The sequence below is a fragment of the Macrobrachium nipponense genome, chromosome 24, assembly GCF_015104395.2.
Source record: "Macrobrachium nipponense isolate FS-2020 chromosome 24, ASM1510439v2, whole genome shotgun sequence".
In the NCBI taxonomy this organism is placed as follows: Eukaryota; Metazoa; Arthropoda; class Malacostraca; order Decapoda; family Palaemonidae; genus Macrobrachium; species Macrobrachium nipponense.
Window position 1 is genome coordinate 49,000,557 of NC_061091.1, and position 14,708 is coordinate 49,015,264.

The 14,708-nt window shown below is 49.5% G+C and overlaps 1 protein-coding gene across 2 annotated transcripts in view; it reads left to right on the plus strand.

Moving 5' to 3' along the window:
• The window catches only part of LOC135205611 (coiled-coil domain-containing protein 50-like), a 224,773-nt gene that overhangs the window by 63,872 nt on the left and 146,193 nt on the right, over positions 1–14,708 (plus strand). For both annotated transcript variants that reach the window (XM_064236396.1, XM_064236397.1), the window contains exons 2-3: positions 7,549–7,611; positions 8,057–8,195. In XM_064236396.1, the coding sequence (XP_064092466.1) occupies positions 7,549–7,611; positions 8,057–8,195 (202 nt within the window). The remainder of the gene's footprint in view (positions 1–7,548; positions 7,612–8,056; positions 8,196–14,708) is intronic.

Here is a 14,708-nt window from a genome sequence, read left to right on the forward strand (position 1 = left end):
TCAAACTATATATACAAGCTTAATTAATTTTATATCTTATTGTGTGAAAATGAGGTGCATTTATCTTTCTGTGACAGGACTTGTATTTGAGATTTAGTTCATATCTATGATTACACTTTACAGTATACTTATTATCAGCATTATTAATGTTTTTATGATACATTTTCCCCTCTTCCTCTACACTAATTGTACTGCTTGTAAATTTCACACATGGTAATATTTTTGTTAGAGTTGTGTTTGTTATACTATATAGTTATGTATTAAAAATTGATGAAGGCATATTTTTATTGAGAAGTAGTTTATAATAGTAACAAGACCTTGATTTTGTAGGACTATTCACAAGCATTGCAGTTATAATATTTAAAGGTACTCAGGTCTTATAGTAAATCTTTTTGTTGATTATTTGCTTAATAGTACAAAAGAAGTACAAGTTGTTCCGATACGTAATACAAACCTTTCGGTCCTTTAACAATAGGAATGTAACTTGCGGCTAGCTGGAATTATGGCTGTTGAATCTTGAACAAGGTGGTTAGGCAGTAACTACCGTGGGGCAGGCTAGCCTGCCCGGATGTAAACACTCCACTTTACTTTCGGCCGTCTTCCGAGGAAGGGTGTTTGTGAGCTCAGGCTGACTGGTCGTTAATCTTTTTTCCCGGTGGGATCCTTTTGGTTTATTTTTTGTATTTAAATAATTATGCATAGTTTGATATTAATACTAAACAAAGTTTGTCCTTGGTTTTTCAATTAATATACAAGCCCACTTTTTGTGATAGCCTTTGTAACTGCCCCTCTACTTGTGTTAAGAGCCGGCGGCTAAGGTATGCCAACATATTTACATTCTTTCGCCCTTTAACACTGGCTCAGACCTGCATGAGGACGAGATATGTATTTATCGTGAGGATGAGACGTATTTAACGTAAGTGATATTGATCCTGTAACGGGAAATGTATTCATCCGGAAATTACGCTTGGGAATTACCAAGGGAACTTCAAAGGTTTGTCCGTGTTTTGTTGTTATGGTAATTTCTCTTCTACTTCCTTTCACTTACTATTGGAAGAAGGTAGAAGGATGGGCGTACGGTGCTGATGTTGGGGGATCTCCTCTCACTTTGGAGGGCGGTGCCCTTGGATGTGTGAGGAGTATCCTCATTACTTTAATATTTTTTTCCTTATTTTACAGACTATTGGTGATTTTGTTTTCAGCAGTGTTGGTTGGATGCTCTTCGTGTTGGTTATCCTAACCTTGGAATTCTACCTATGACTCGTAGCATGTTGCGTACCGATCCTCGAGTGTGTACTGATCCCCTGAAGATAATCATTTTCATTACCACTACTACCCGGGAGTTAAGTCACTGCACGAAGCTGTCGCGCTGTCCTGTGAGGTTATCTACTCCTGATGGTAGAAGTCTGGCAGAAGGAGAAACCGAAGAGGAAGAGAGCTCGTCAATTGTCGTCATCCTCCTCTTCGAGATCTTCATATCTTCATGCCTCCCCCCCTTTAACTTTTAGGCTTTGCCGTAAGAGAAGGTGGTCTCCCCCCCCAAGAAGTCTCGTCACGGGACTTCTAAGGGTCTGTCTCACTCTGGTGAGACAGGTGGGTCTTCCGCTGGTCCTCCCGTTCCTTCGGGAATGGGGACCGTCTCTCCTTCCTTGAGGAGGAAGCAGACGGGGACCATGGAGGTACCAGCCACCACGGGTATCTCCTCTCCCAGTTCCGAAGGTTCCACCTCCGGACCGGGAACCGTCTCGACCGGCCGCTTGCGAGCGTTACTGAATGTACGGTCTCCTACGGGTGACCGTGCAGCCAGGTTCCAGACTGCAGAGTTTGCTCCCCATGTCAGGACCCAGGCACGGAACAGAAGATGGTAGGAGTTGCTCGGGTGACTCTCGCCAGACCGGCGATCCCTCTTGCAGCGATCGTTCGGTGCCCAGGGTTGACATGACGTTCCCGCGGGTCCGTGCACACAGAGACCGGTGGAGGAGGGCTATCCAGCCCTCTTTTAATTTATCCTTTTCTTTCAGAGACAGCCCCACCCAGACGACGGTCGCGTTCGCGCAACCGACCAGTCTCGGGGGTGGCAGACGCTTCATCTGCCAGGTAGGAGTTTCGTAGCCCTACTCGAGGAAGCGTTCTCTCCACTGCTACTCCCGCAGGTCCCTCTGGACAGGTGCAGGTGGGCCGTGTTCCTCCGGCAACTGCCCCAACTCCGTCCTGAATGGAGGACTTGTCGGTTGTCCTGAGGAACTGGCGAAGAGGAAGTCTAGGAAGAAGAGGAAGGTGTCGCCGTTGTCTTCTGCCGCCTCTTCCCCTTCGACTTCTGAGGCCCCCCAACCGAAGAAGAAGAAGGTAGCCTCCTCCCCTGCTAAGAAGTCTCGCTCAGAGACCTCTAAGGGTCTGTCTCACTCCGGTGGGACAGTTGGGGCTTCCGCTGGTCCTCCTGTTCCTTTGGGAACGGGGCCCGTCTCTCCTTCCGCAAGGAAGAAGATGACGGGGACCGGAGGGGTACCAGCTAACACCAGTACCTCCTCTCCCGGCGCAAGAGGTTCTGCCTCGACGCCAGGTACCGTCTCGGCCTCTCGTTCGCGAGAGGTACCAAGTCTATGGTCACCTGCGGGTGACCATGCAGCCAAGACCCAGGCAACCGAGTTCGCTCAGTGCCAGGATCCAGGCACGGAGCGGAAGACTGGTGGGAGTCACCCAGGTGACTCCCACCAGGCCAGCGATCGCTCTCGTGGCGAGTCGCTGGTACAGGGTTGACGCGATGGTCCCAAACCAACCGCAGGCTGAGGCGAGGAAGCGGTCCCCTCGGTCGCCTGTCCAAGCGGCATGACGCGGCATGAGGACAGGCCTCGCTTCCACCGCAACAGCGGACTCTGTCGGTCCCCTGACCGCTGCTCCCACCGGGACCGGGTGGAGAGGGGGACCAGCAGCAGCAGCTCTTCTGACGCTCGGGACTGTCTCCGCAGTTCTTAGTCCAGCCGCTCTCCCGGGGAAAGCAGCTCAACCAGGCCTGCAGATCGATCGCCACCGCGGGTTGGCGAGTGTCTGCAGCCCCCCTAGCACGCCTACCTCTCCTATCCCTTCAACTTCCTCGGGCTACACCGGGAAGAGCAAGGCGATTAGGAGTGATCGCGAGGGGAGCGCTCCTCGTGCTCCCACCGCGACAGCGTACTCTGCCGGTCCCCTGACCGCCGCTCCCACCGGGACCGGACGGATAGGGGAACCAGCAGCAGCTCTTCTGACGCTCGAGACCGTCGCTGCTGCTCTCGGTCTAGCTGCTCTCCCCTGGAGAGCTGCTCGACCAGTGCAGCCCAATCGCCAGCAGCTCTCCTGAAGAGACTTGATGCTCTGTTCTTGGTCCAGTGTTTCTCCGCAAGAGGACCGCTGGTCTAGACCAGCAGCTCGATCGTCACCGTGGTTGATGATTGCCTACAGTCCTCCCAGCCTACCGGCTCTGCTGGTAGGCAGGGGAGGAGCTCTTGTAACAGCTCCCCTGACATAAGAGACTGACGCTCCGTTCCTTGGTCCAGCGTTTCTCCACCAGAAGCCGCTGGTCCAGACCTGCATCTCGATCGCCACCATGGGTTGGTGATCGCCTCCAGTCCTCCCAGCCTACTGGTTTTGCTAGTAGGCAGGGTGGGAGCATCAAGTCTCCCTCACCTGTCCCTTCAACCTCCTCAGGCTACACCAGGAGAAACGAGGCGAATAGGAGTGACCGTGAGGAATGCACTTTTTACGATCCGGCCACGGGGCTGGTTCGGTCTTGGGACCAACAGATCCTCGCTCAAGTGGTTGGAGGAGATCGTGGGGGGCTGGCGAGGACGAATGGCGCTTCCCAGACTCTCAGAGGGACCATCACCGCCGTTCACGTGACGGTCCATCTGGACCACGCACTCAGAGACCAGGGTGGGCTCCCCCTTCGGTCCTCTTGAGAGGTTTCGACCTCGACGAGGACTGGGACGCGTTGGAGGACGGTATCGGCTCTCTCCTGTCAGGTGCTCGCTCAGCCCCACTCAGACGACGGTAACGGTGGCGGCAGACGTTAAGCCTACAGTACAAGTTCGTAACCCTCCTCAGGAAAACGTTTTCCTAGACTCTGAGCGGCCATCACCGCACGGTGATGGCTGCTCGTACTCGCTTCTCCAACTGCTAGTTCCGCTGGGAAGGCGAGTGAGTATCCAATCTTCCTTCCCCATTCCCTCTCTCCGTGTGGCTGCGAAGGGAAAGGGAGGGATCCTGCAGAGCGTTCTCCATAGGATTCCACGTTGGGGACTGCGTTTCTGGGGGAGGACCTTCGGGTCCTACCAGACGTAAGTCCCCATCGTTGAGGAAGGATCTTGCCCCATCCTTGATTTCTACGGGAATTGGGAGGACCACCACCCGATGATCGTCTGACGAATTTGGTGGGGGTTTCCCCGAGTGCTTAGAGTTCTTCGGAATTTCTAGCACACTCCAAGTGTTCTGGTCTTCTACGATCTGCAAACACTTGGGCGAAACCACGGTCCAGAGTGGGCGAGACGAGAATCCCAGATAATTGTTACTACGATAATCCGGAATCTCGCCGAATGCTCGAATTCCTGGAATTTCTAGCGTTCGAGAAAAGCACTGCTGCTGAAGGAAGAATATCTCGGGAAGGGCTCAGCCTGGATGGACCTGACGGTCCGTCGCCTCAGTAGGCGGCCAACCCCGGGATAGAGAAGAACAGGTGGGAACATCCAGTTTGGCTTGAACTATCGTCTTCGGTATCCTGTTATCACCATAGAAGTCTTCCTTCGGGGAAAACTTCTCCTTCACTCTCTTCATTAGAGAATGAAGGGTGCCGGCTTCCGGTCCTTATTCTTGTTCCTCGAATGGAAGAGAATTTAGGATGGAGGTCTATGTACAGGAACCTACAAATATACTACATATATTGCCCTCGCGACATGCTTCTGTTATCAGTTGAATTGTCCGAGGTGTAGGCACATACCGTAGTTAACTCTACGGGTTGTGACCGAGACCAATAGTATCTTCTTACCAGTTTCGATTTTGAGATACTTATGGTATTGTTACAACAACAACACCTCAGCGTTTGCATTCATCGAAATCCGTTTCGATTAAATGCAAATGCTCGAGTTAATTTTTTGGCGCTCGATGGTTCTACCCGAACGCATTCCTTCTTGGAATGGATTACCTGGCAACTCAGGATGACGAGTGAGCGAGAGCTAGCGGTGTATTGGGCTGCCTGCTGCAGCCCAGTACAAGCTGGCTCTCCGAGATATCACGGTCGGATTATGTCTCTCTCCTCTACAATGATTGACTACCTAACCAAATCTCTGCCCGGCAATCACAGACTTAGGTCTCTGGTTGGCTGGAATTCTCGCATACGTGAATGACCATCTCTACTGCATCGCCTTGGACATTGCAAGAATTTTCAGACAGAGATATCTCAATAGACTCGCTATCATCTTTCTGTTTACCGCACAGTAACAGAAGTCTGTATCCTAGTCTCCCACTGCATCGCACCTGCCGCTGCGATAATGCGGAATGATTTCTTCAGACATCTGAGTTTGTCTTCTAAATATATCTCGTATTCATAGGTGTGCAATTGTTCATTGTTCACCCCGAATTGTAGATGTATAACGGAAGACATCGCCTGTTCCTGCCCTGCCAGCTCTACTTCCAAGTACTATATAGATGTCCTCCCTGGATAACCTGGGAAGAAGAAGAAGAAGATTCAGCCCATGAGAAGCGGTTCTTCAGGCAGTACATCCCTGTGTTTTCATTACTGAAAAGTGCTCCGCTTTCATTGCAACTCCGACTTCTCACCGAACAGCAATGAAGTAGCAGTTTAGCGTTTCCAGTTCTTTGTAAATCACAGGGATTAAACCGTCTTCGCGGGTTGGTGTCATTGGCGGGCCTTTTCTAAGTTCAGAATCTTGAGAGTTACTTCTTTCGATTTGGCTGTGAAGACGTAGGTCTGCATTCACCTACCACCTTCGTCTTCAATGGCACATAGTGTTGTTTCTCCTTGGCTGAGATTCAATTACTATGAGAACTTCTGTCATCAGGGACCTCGGTCTCTAGAAGGCAATTGACTTTCGCCTGTTGGGCACATGCCTTGAGAGAATCATCATCTCGCCTTCCGGCATCGGTGGCAACAGATAGACGATTTGTATGGTCTCTCGGCATAACTCTTCAAAAGGCGAGGGTCACGTGACTACTCCTCGGATGCTTGGACAGCTCGCCTCACACAACCGAACGCAGTCAGTTGGCAGCTGTCGAAGCGTCCAAGACTGTCACGAGCTACGCTGTGGACTTAGTATCGGTTGTTCCAGATCAATCATTACTTCGTCCTACTAGCATGTTCCAGTACCCATAACCATCGACACCCACCATGGAGTGTCGGTGTCCTTTCACCGCAGAGACGAAGAGACTTCGCCGCAGTGGGGTACAAGACTGCGAGAGACTTCGCTGCAGTGGGATACGAGACCGCGAGACACTTTGCTGCAGACGGATAGACCAGTATGGGTACTGGACATCACTCTGAAGAATATGTCGCACAGGAAGATGGATAGGTCATCGCGACCATATCCTTCTTTCCCTCCGGAACTGCCCACAGGTCCTTGGAACCTCATTTCCTTGGACCAGTGGTGGATGCTTGCAAGATGTGTTTGCTTACCCAGCTCCTTGACATGACAAGTTGCATCTCGTCCATGGTGTGCAGTTGTAGAGGTAAGAAGGATGCGAGAGTGACTGGCTCTCCCCCTTCCACGCCTCGTCTCTCCATTTCTCGTCCTCCGGGTTGAGGATAGGACTCGAACTCACACTGGCTGGTCGGACGATTGATGCGGTAAGCCTATACATAAGCATCCTTTTTATGTTTCTTATCAGAATCATAGAAGCAATCCCGCTCCTTCCTCTTGCAAGGGGAGGAAGGAGACTGACAATAATGCAAACCCTTCCCAGAACTTTGCATTAATGTCTCCGACGCCAATATTCTTCACAGCCCTTTTTCGGATGAGTCACAATCCCTCATTTATTTTGAAAAGGCCCAGAAGTCTGATTCTTGATCACGCAGCTCCTATACTCTGATCAAGTTGTCTGAGGCAGCAGGGCACTCCTCCTCACTCTTACGACCAGGAGGAGAAGCCTAGGTGCACAGAACTCCAGTCAGTTCTAGAGGCTCACTCAGATTCGTCCCACCAATCAGTGAGTCTTCCTATTGTTAAAGGACCGAAAGGTTTGTATTACGTATCGGAACGAATAACAATTTGTCGAAAATTGTATTTTTCCTAACTATACAAACCTGAGGTCCTTTAACATATATGCCCACCTCATGCTACCCCTCAATCTGAACCTGGGCCGAAAGGCAAAGTGGAGTGTTTACATCCGGGCAGCCACGGTAGTTACTGCCTAACCACCTTGTTCAAGATTCAACGGCCGTAATTCCAGCTAGCATCAAGTTACATTCCTATTGTTAAAGGACCTCAGGTTTATATAGTTAGGAAAAATACAATTTTCAACAAATTGTTATTTTGCATTTTACACTCATTGGTGACATTCTCTCAGTTTGCAGGGAGTGGTTGATGCATGAGGACCAGGCCCTTGCCTACAGACTTCAGAGTGAAGAATGTAAGTACTGTACATTACCTACGTAGTAACTGCATTTCTGTCACATTTTTCATTATGTTGGGTGTTTTATGCTGTATTATAATGTAGTGTTCTATATTGAAAAAGTAAAAAAATATTGTGGTGCTTCAAATTTATTTCCATATTATTGAGAATGTGTTTTGTAGACACTGAAACTGCTGTTTTTGGAATAATTAGTGCTCTGGAATAAATGGCAACAACCCTGAAAAAGGATGACATAAGGGTACTGTATCTTGAAAGTTTAATATATACAAGTATGAATAAAATTTTGTTTGTGTTTAGATTAAACTTCTTATGTGATTGTCCAAATGAATGTGATTTGTGGTTTGGGTTTTGTGATGTAATATTAAGGATTATTATAATGATAAATTTGCATTTTCAGACAGTAAAATATTTTAAGGAAATAAAGTCTTCAATTGATTTTTAGATCAGATGCATCTTGGAAGTAACCGAGAACGCAATCAAATTCTTCGACAAGATGCCCCCAAGGCACGAGAGGAACAGATAAGGGAGGACCATGAAGCTGCAATGGCACAAACAGCTTATGAACTTTCTTTAGCACAGCAGTAAGTTATGCTATATGGTATTGTTTTATGCTGTCAGTATTGTTTGTTGAATCTATGTTATCAAGGTTTATAATGTTCTAAGTGTTTTGTGTGGTTGTCTTTGGGCAAACAAAAGGACTGACAGAACTTGGATATAAAGAAAAACACACTAGGTTAGGAAGATTTATATAAGAATTTGTTGTTCAAGATCCTTGGAAGCTAACAGGTAGATGGAATAGGCAATTAAAATACTATTTGTACAGTATTCCAGTTCAGGTATATTTATTAAGCAATTTGAAAGTCTTTATTGCTTTATGCATATGGCTATTACTCTACTGTCTAAGTAGTTTTCATCTGTTTTAAACTTATTAAGAACATTGATGCCTTGGGTGCCTTCAAAGTTAAATTTCCTGGTTGTAACATCTACTTGGATGATCATTTTAAAAAAGAAAATTGCATTACCCATGGACTCGAGCAATATCATCCAACAAGATAGCCAATTTCAAAAGTAAATTTGTTGCGCTCAACCTATACATGAGAGATACGTACTGGGAATGGAGTGAAAAAAGATAGGGTGGTGCAGTCGATGCTATTGCCACTGTTACTGACAAAGAAAGATGAGGATGCAGGAAACTGCTGTGGATATTGTGAAAGGCCACATTCTGCTTTCGTAAGCAGATGGTGTGGCATTTAGATTACAGTGCAAGAACTAAAGTCCTGGGAGTGTTTAACAGACGGCAGAATGGAAATGGAAAGATGAATTAAGGATTGAAAGTCTTTTGTCAGCAAAATTAAGCTTATGGTGATGGAGAAGTCTAGTGGATGTTGTTGAAAAGGTGTTGGAAGAATGCAGTTCTTTATGTGGAATGTAATAGTTGGTGCTACAGAACATGCTGAATAATGTGAACAGAAGGTAAAGTGAGGAATTTTCAATGCCCAGAATGTATATCAAGAAGTAACATTGAAGAAAGGAAGCAGGGTCTTGTTATGGTTGAAGGCAGGGTTGTTGGACAAATCTGTTGCCTTGGCACCTTATTTAATTGTGGAGCTGTATTATGAGAACAATTAGAAGAGTAGCATCAGCCTTAATGAACTGGTCTACTGTGAGCTCTACAGTACTTGGAAAAAAAGTTTGTTCATTTGAGGAACAAACCTTCGGTCTTAGCAATAGGATAAATCTTTTGGCGCCAGCTGGAAACCAATTAAAAAACAATAAAAGATTGTACGTACAGTATATGCAAGGAATCTGTGGCATCTGGCTTCTAAGGTATAGAAGAGGTGGAGAGTGATCAACAACCATGCTTGAACCCGTGACGCATTTAGTCTTTTTTTCAACAGCCTTGTAGAGTGGATGTTCACTTTTGCTCTCCTCCTCCCAAGCTGGTATTTTTTAGATAGCCTGTGATTCTTTCCTGCTTTCTGGTGTTTTTGGGTATCTCCATCAGTTCTGAGAATTTGCTGGCACGTCAACATATGTGTCCCGGTCTTCCAGGATTCCCGTACTCATTCTTCGTAGCTTCCACCTTGACTGACCCCTATACAATTTGTAGTAGTAGGTGTCATGCTAATTTGTTCCGACACATAATACAAACCCTCGGTCCTTTACATAAGGAATTACTATTCAGCGCCAGGTGTACCGGTCGTAAGATTTCTAACAAGGTAGTTCGGTAGTAACTGCTTGTCCGATGGTCGGGAGTCCCGCCTGACTGGAGGTAAACATACCACTTTGCTTTTGGCCGCTTTCGGGTGTAGGCGTGTGTTCGCCTCTCTGCTGGCCTCTGTCGTGAGATTTTCGTTGATGTCAACAATTAAGCTACCTACTTCTAAGCTTTTTCTTGTTGTATTACCAGTGTGTGTGTACTCTTAAGTACTTTATTATTACAGGCAGTCCCCGGGTTACGACGGGTTCGGCTTACGACGTTCTGAGGTTAAGGCGCTTTTCAATTATATTCATCAGAAATTATTTCCAGGGTTACGAAGCATGTTCCAGGGTTACGATGCCTACAACGCTCATCTGGCACAAAAAATATGACACAAAAAATGCAAAATAATCAATATTTGAAGGTTTTTTTGATGAAAAATGCAATAAGAATGCAGTTTACATAGTTTTCAATGCACCCAAAGCATTAAAAATAAGGTTTTCTTAGGATTTTTTATGATGTTCCGGCTTACGACGATTTTCGGGTTACAACGCGTCTCAAGAACGGAACCCCCGTCGTAGCCTGGTTACTGCTTATATTTTTGTTATTTTTTGTGGTTTTGCATCGCTGGAAACATGCAAGCCCATGAAGTGGAGAAGCCCCCTTGCCCCCCATCCAGCCGGAGAGTGTGCCCTGGTGTGGAGGGCCGTAAGTGTGGGGCATTCAGGCACAGTGATTCTGTGGACCCTCATTTTTTGTGTACGTGGTGCCGAGGGCGTGAATGCTCTCGGGCCGTACCTTGTGATTTTTGTATCTCCTGCTCGGAGGAGCAGTGGGAGCTCTATGAGAAGAGGAGGAAACCATGTAAAGTCCCAAAGGTGTCGTCGGAAAGCTCTCCCTCGACACCTCTGGTGGCAGACATGTCGTCTTCCTTCCTCCCTCTTAGTCAGCTCCCACATATGGCTCTCTCCCCTTCGGGGGAGGTGTCCCGTTCCACCTCTTCGCTTGATCTGGCGAGCGCAGAGGAAGGAACGCGGCACCCCGACCTGGAGTTGTACTCAGGGTCTTTGGTTCTTTCAGGGTGGGATCTTTTCCCCCTCTGAGCAAACGGGAACCCCCCCATTAATCTGACTGTTGCTTCCCCAGGTGTGTCTGCCTCCGCGTGTGAAGACCTTCAGCAGGTGTGGCGCTCGCTGAGTCTTCTGGGCACTCCCAGTATCCAGGGGCTGTTACAACATCTGGCTGTGGCCCCAGTGATGCACGGGGTGGTGATGATGACTACAACCACTCTCTCAACACCAGGGTATACCGACCTGCCGCACCTTGGGTACACGCAGCGTGTGACATCGGTAACCTCTTCAGCCGCTGTACAGGCCCCTCACTGAGTGTATGGTCACCTACCTGTGACCGTGCAGCCAGGGTCCAGACCGTTGAGCATGCTCACCTTCATGACCCAGGCACAAAGCGGAAGGCTGGCAAGAGTTGCTCAGGTGACTCTCGCCAGGCTGGCAATTGCTCTCGTGGCAATCCCCTGGTTCCCAGGGTTGAAGTGATGGTCCCACCAGACCGTCCACGTGTTGAGGCTGGGAAGAGGTCCCCCTGGTCACCAGGTCCAGCCTTGGCTGGACCAGGTACAGTGGCGCGTCGAGAGGACGGTGCTCGCTTTCACCATGTCAGTGGACACTACCAGTCACCCGACCGTTGCTCCCACTGGGACCGGACGGCTCGCACGACTGGTAGCAGCTTTCCTGACGCACGAGACAGACATTACCATCCTCGGTCCAGCGCTTCTCCACACGGAGACCTCTGGTCCAGACCTGCAGCTCGATCGCCACCGGGGGTTTGCGATCGCATGCAGTCCTCCCAGCCCACCAGCTCTGCTGGTAGGCAGGGTAGGAGCGTCAGGTCTACTTCACCTGTCCCTTCAACCTCCTCGGGTTACACCGGGAGGAGCGAGGCGAGCAGGGGTGACCGCGAGGAGTGCGCTCCTCACGGTCCTGCCACAAGAGCCTATGATCCTGGCTCTGTCCTTGGACCTAGCAGGTCGTACGCGCCAGGGGTTGGAGGAGACCACAAGGGGTCTGGCGAGGTTCTTTCTCCTGAAGGAAGAGTGTCTGAGGAGGGGATCGGCCAGGATGGATCTGACGGTCCATTGCCTCAGGATGCGATCACCCCCGAGATACAAAGGTCCTTTGCAGAGGTTATTGCGCTGATTCGTCAGCACAACGACCTAGGGGAAGTATCGGTGGTTGCTCCCTCCTACCCTCCATTGAGGTTGTAGTCGTTCTGGGGTCCCAAGAAGGAACCCAGAGCAACGGTGGGCTTACCCCCGGTCCACCTTGGCCGATGGTGTGCTGGGCCAGGTGAACGCTCTTGTCTCCGGACAGGAGGATTCACTTAGGTCCAGCAGGTCGGACAAACTGCTTCTCCCTCCTGTGCCTCGCCAGCGGCGTTTCTACATGCCATCAGTGGACCCGTTGCTGACCAAGCAGGTTGACCTGGAGATAGCTAGGCTAACTCCAGGGGTGCCTCTCCATCACAGCAAGAGGCATCGGCCCTGGAAGCGACTGCCATGGCAGCCTTCCAGGCCATCTCCTGGCTGGATCTGTGGTCCCTCACGGTATCCAGAGTCGCAGCCTCCTCAGGAGCTATTGTTCCCGAGGAAGACACGGCGGCGTTGAGGAGACTCTGCCAGTCTGGAGGTAGGGCCATCTCCTACCTTTCCCACCAGACGGCCAACCTGTGGGCCAACCTGTGGGCCAACCTGGTTCTGAGACGACGGGACTCTATCCTGGCTCGGGTAACCAGAGTGGCCGGTCGAGAGGTGACGTTGGGTTCCTGGGTTCTTCCTCTCTTTCCCAGAGAGGTGGTGGATGCTGCGGTGGAAAAGCGTTGCACTAAGGACAGTGACTGCCTAGTACGCCAGGCAGTCCCAAAGACTTCTGGGCAGTTTCGAGCAACTGCAGCCAAGCCTCAGAGCTTGGCTAGCTCTTCCTCCGTTTCCAAGACGCTAGCACTGTCGAGGTCGCTAGGAAAGACCCAGCCTTTGTTTTTCGCTTCGAGGAGTGAGTGTCAGCCCTCCTCCCAAGCCTCCTACTCCCGTGGGAGACCTGCCAAGCGGAAGCCAAAGAGAGGGAAACGCTAGGGATGGCGTTCCCCCTCACCTGCTGCTGGAAATGGGGGGATGCCTGGCGAGCCATTGGGGAACTTGCCAGCGCTATGGACCGAGACCTGGGTAGTGGATGTTCTTCGGGAAGGATACCTACCACCCTTCGAGTCGCGGCCACCCCTCACTTCGCACCTGGTCCACCCTCAGACGTACGTTCCCGGTTCTGCCAGGGATGTAGCACTACAAGCAGAAGTCAAGACCATGCTGAGCAAACGAGCTGTGGAAATCGTACGAGATCAGTCGCTGGGGTTTCTACAGCCGACTCTTCCTAGTGGAGAAGTCTACAGGGGGCTGGAGACCTGGAGACCGGTGATAGATCTCTCCCCCTTGAACCAATTCGTTCGCCAGACTTGGTTCACGATGGAAACAGTACACTCAGTGCTCGATTCCATCAGGGAGAACGATTTCATGCTTTCGGTGGACCTGAAGGATGTGTATTTCCAAATACCCATCCATCAGTCCTCCAGGAAGTATCTCCGCTTTATCCTCGACGGGACGGTGTACCAATTCAAGGCACTTTGTTTCGGTCTCTCAACCGCCCCACAGGTGTTCACGTGAGTGTTCACTCTGGTGTCAGCTTGGGCCCATTTCAGTCGGGATACGTCTGATGAGGTATCTCAACGATTGGCTGGTCCTGGCGAGCTCCCGCTCGCAGTTGCTACAGGACAGAGATCGACTCCTCGAGTTTTGTCGTGATCTGGGGATTGTGGTGAATGTCGAGAAGTCAGATCTCGAGCCCAAGTAGAGGAGGAAGAGAAGCCAGTCACACTCTCATTCACTCTCCATTCATGCAGTCTCACAAGGATGAATGGAGAGTGAATGAAAGTGTGACTGGCTTCTCTCCCTCCTCTTTTTCTTCCCTCTCCCTGTGGGCAGAGGGTAGCAGTCATCACCACGCTGGACAGGATGACGATGTGGGTAAGCTACGTAACCAAACTCCATTCTATCCCTTTCATTAGGAATAGAAGTGTTTATCCGTCCCTTCCCTAACAAGGGGGAAAGCGGACACCAGTGAGAGACAAACCCAATACTTTATGTTTGGCTCTTACATATGACCTAGTTCTTGCTTGCTATTCATAAGAGGCACGCTTGCCTCCCTCTTATGAATTGGTCCAGAGGTCTGACCACTGATCTTGCAGTTGGACAGAGGCTAGGGTACCCCCCTTTGCTCTTATGACCAGGGAGGGAACCCAGGTTGGGCGAACACCAGTCTGTTCACAAGACTCAGATTCCACCCACCAATAAGTGAGTCTTCCTTATGTAAAGGACCGAGGGTTTGTATTACGTGTCGGAACAAATCACAATTTTTGGAATTAAATTGTATTTTCATACAATCAACTTACCTGTCAGATATATACATAGCTAAGACTCCGTCGTCCCCGACAGAAATTCAAATTTCGCGCCACTCGCTACAGGTAGGTCAGGTGATCTACCGGCCTGCCCTGGGCGGCAGGACTAGGAACCATCCCCGTTTTCTATCATATTTTCTCTGTCGCCGGTGGTATCAACATTGTTGTTATTACCTCCTGACTTAGATTCATTTTTCAACATTTGATCAACGTTTTTCGGCTTTTTGGTGACGTATTTGGATCGTGTTTTGGCATTCGCTACTGTGGACTGTGTTTGGAATAACTCTTTTGGATTTTTCTCAGTATGTCTGATTCTAATGTGAGTGTGAGAATGTGTGTGAATGTAGGCTGCAGGGTGAGGATACCGAAAGCTTCG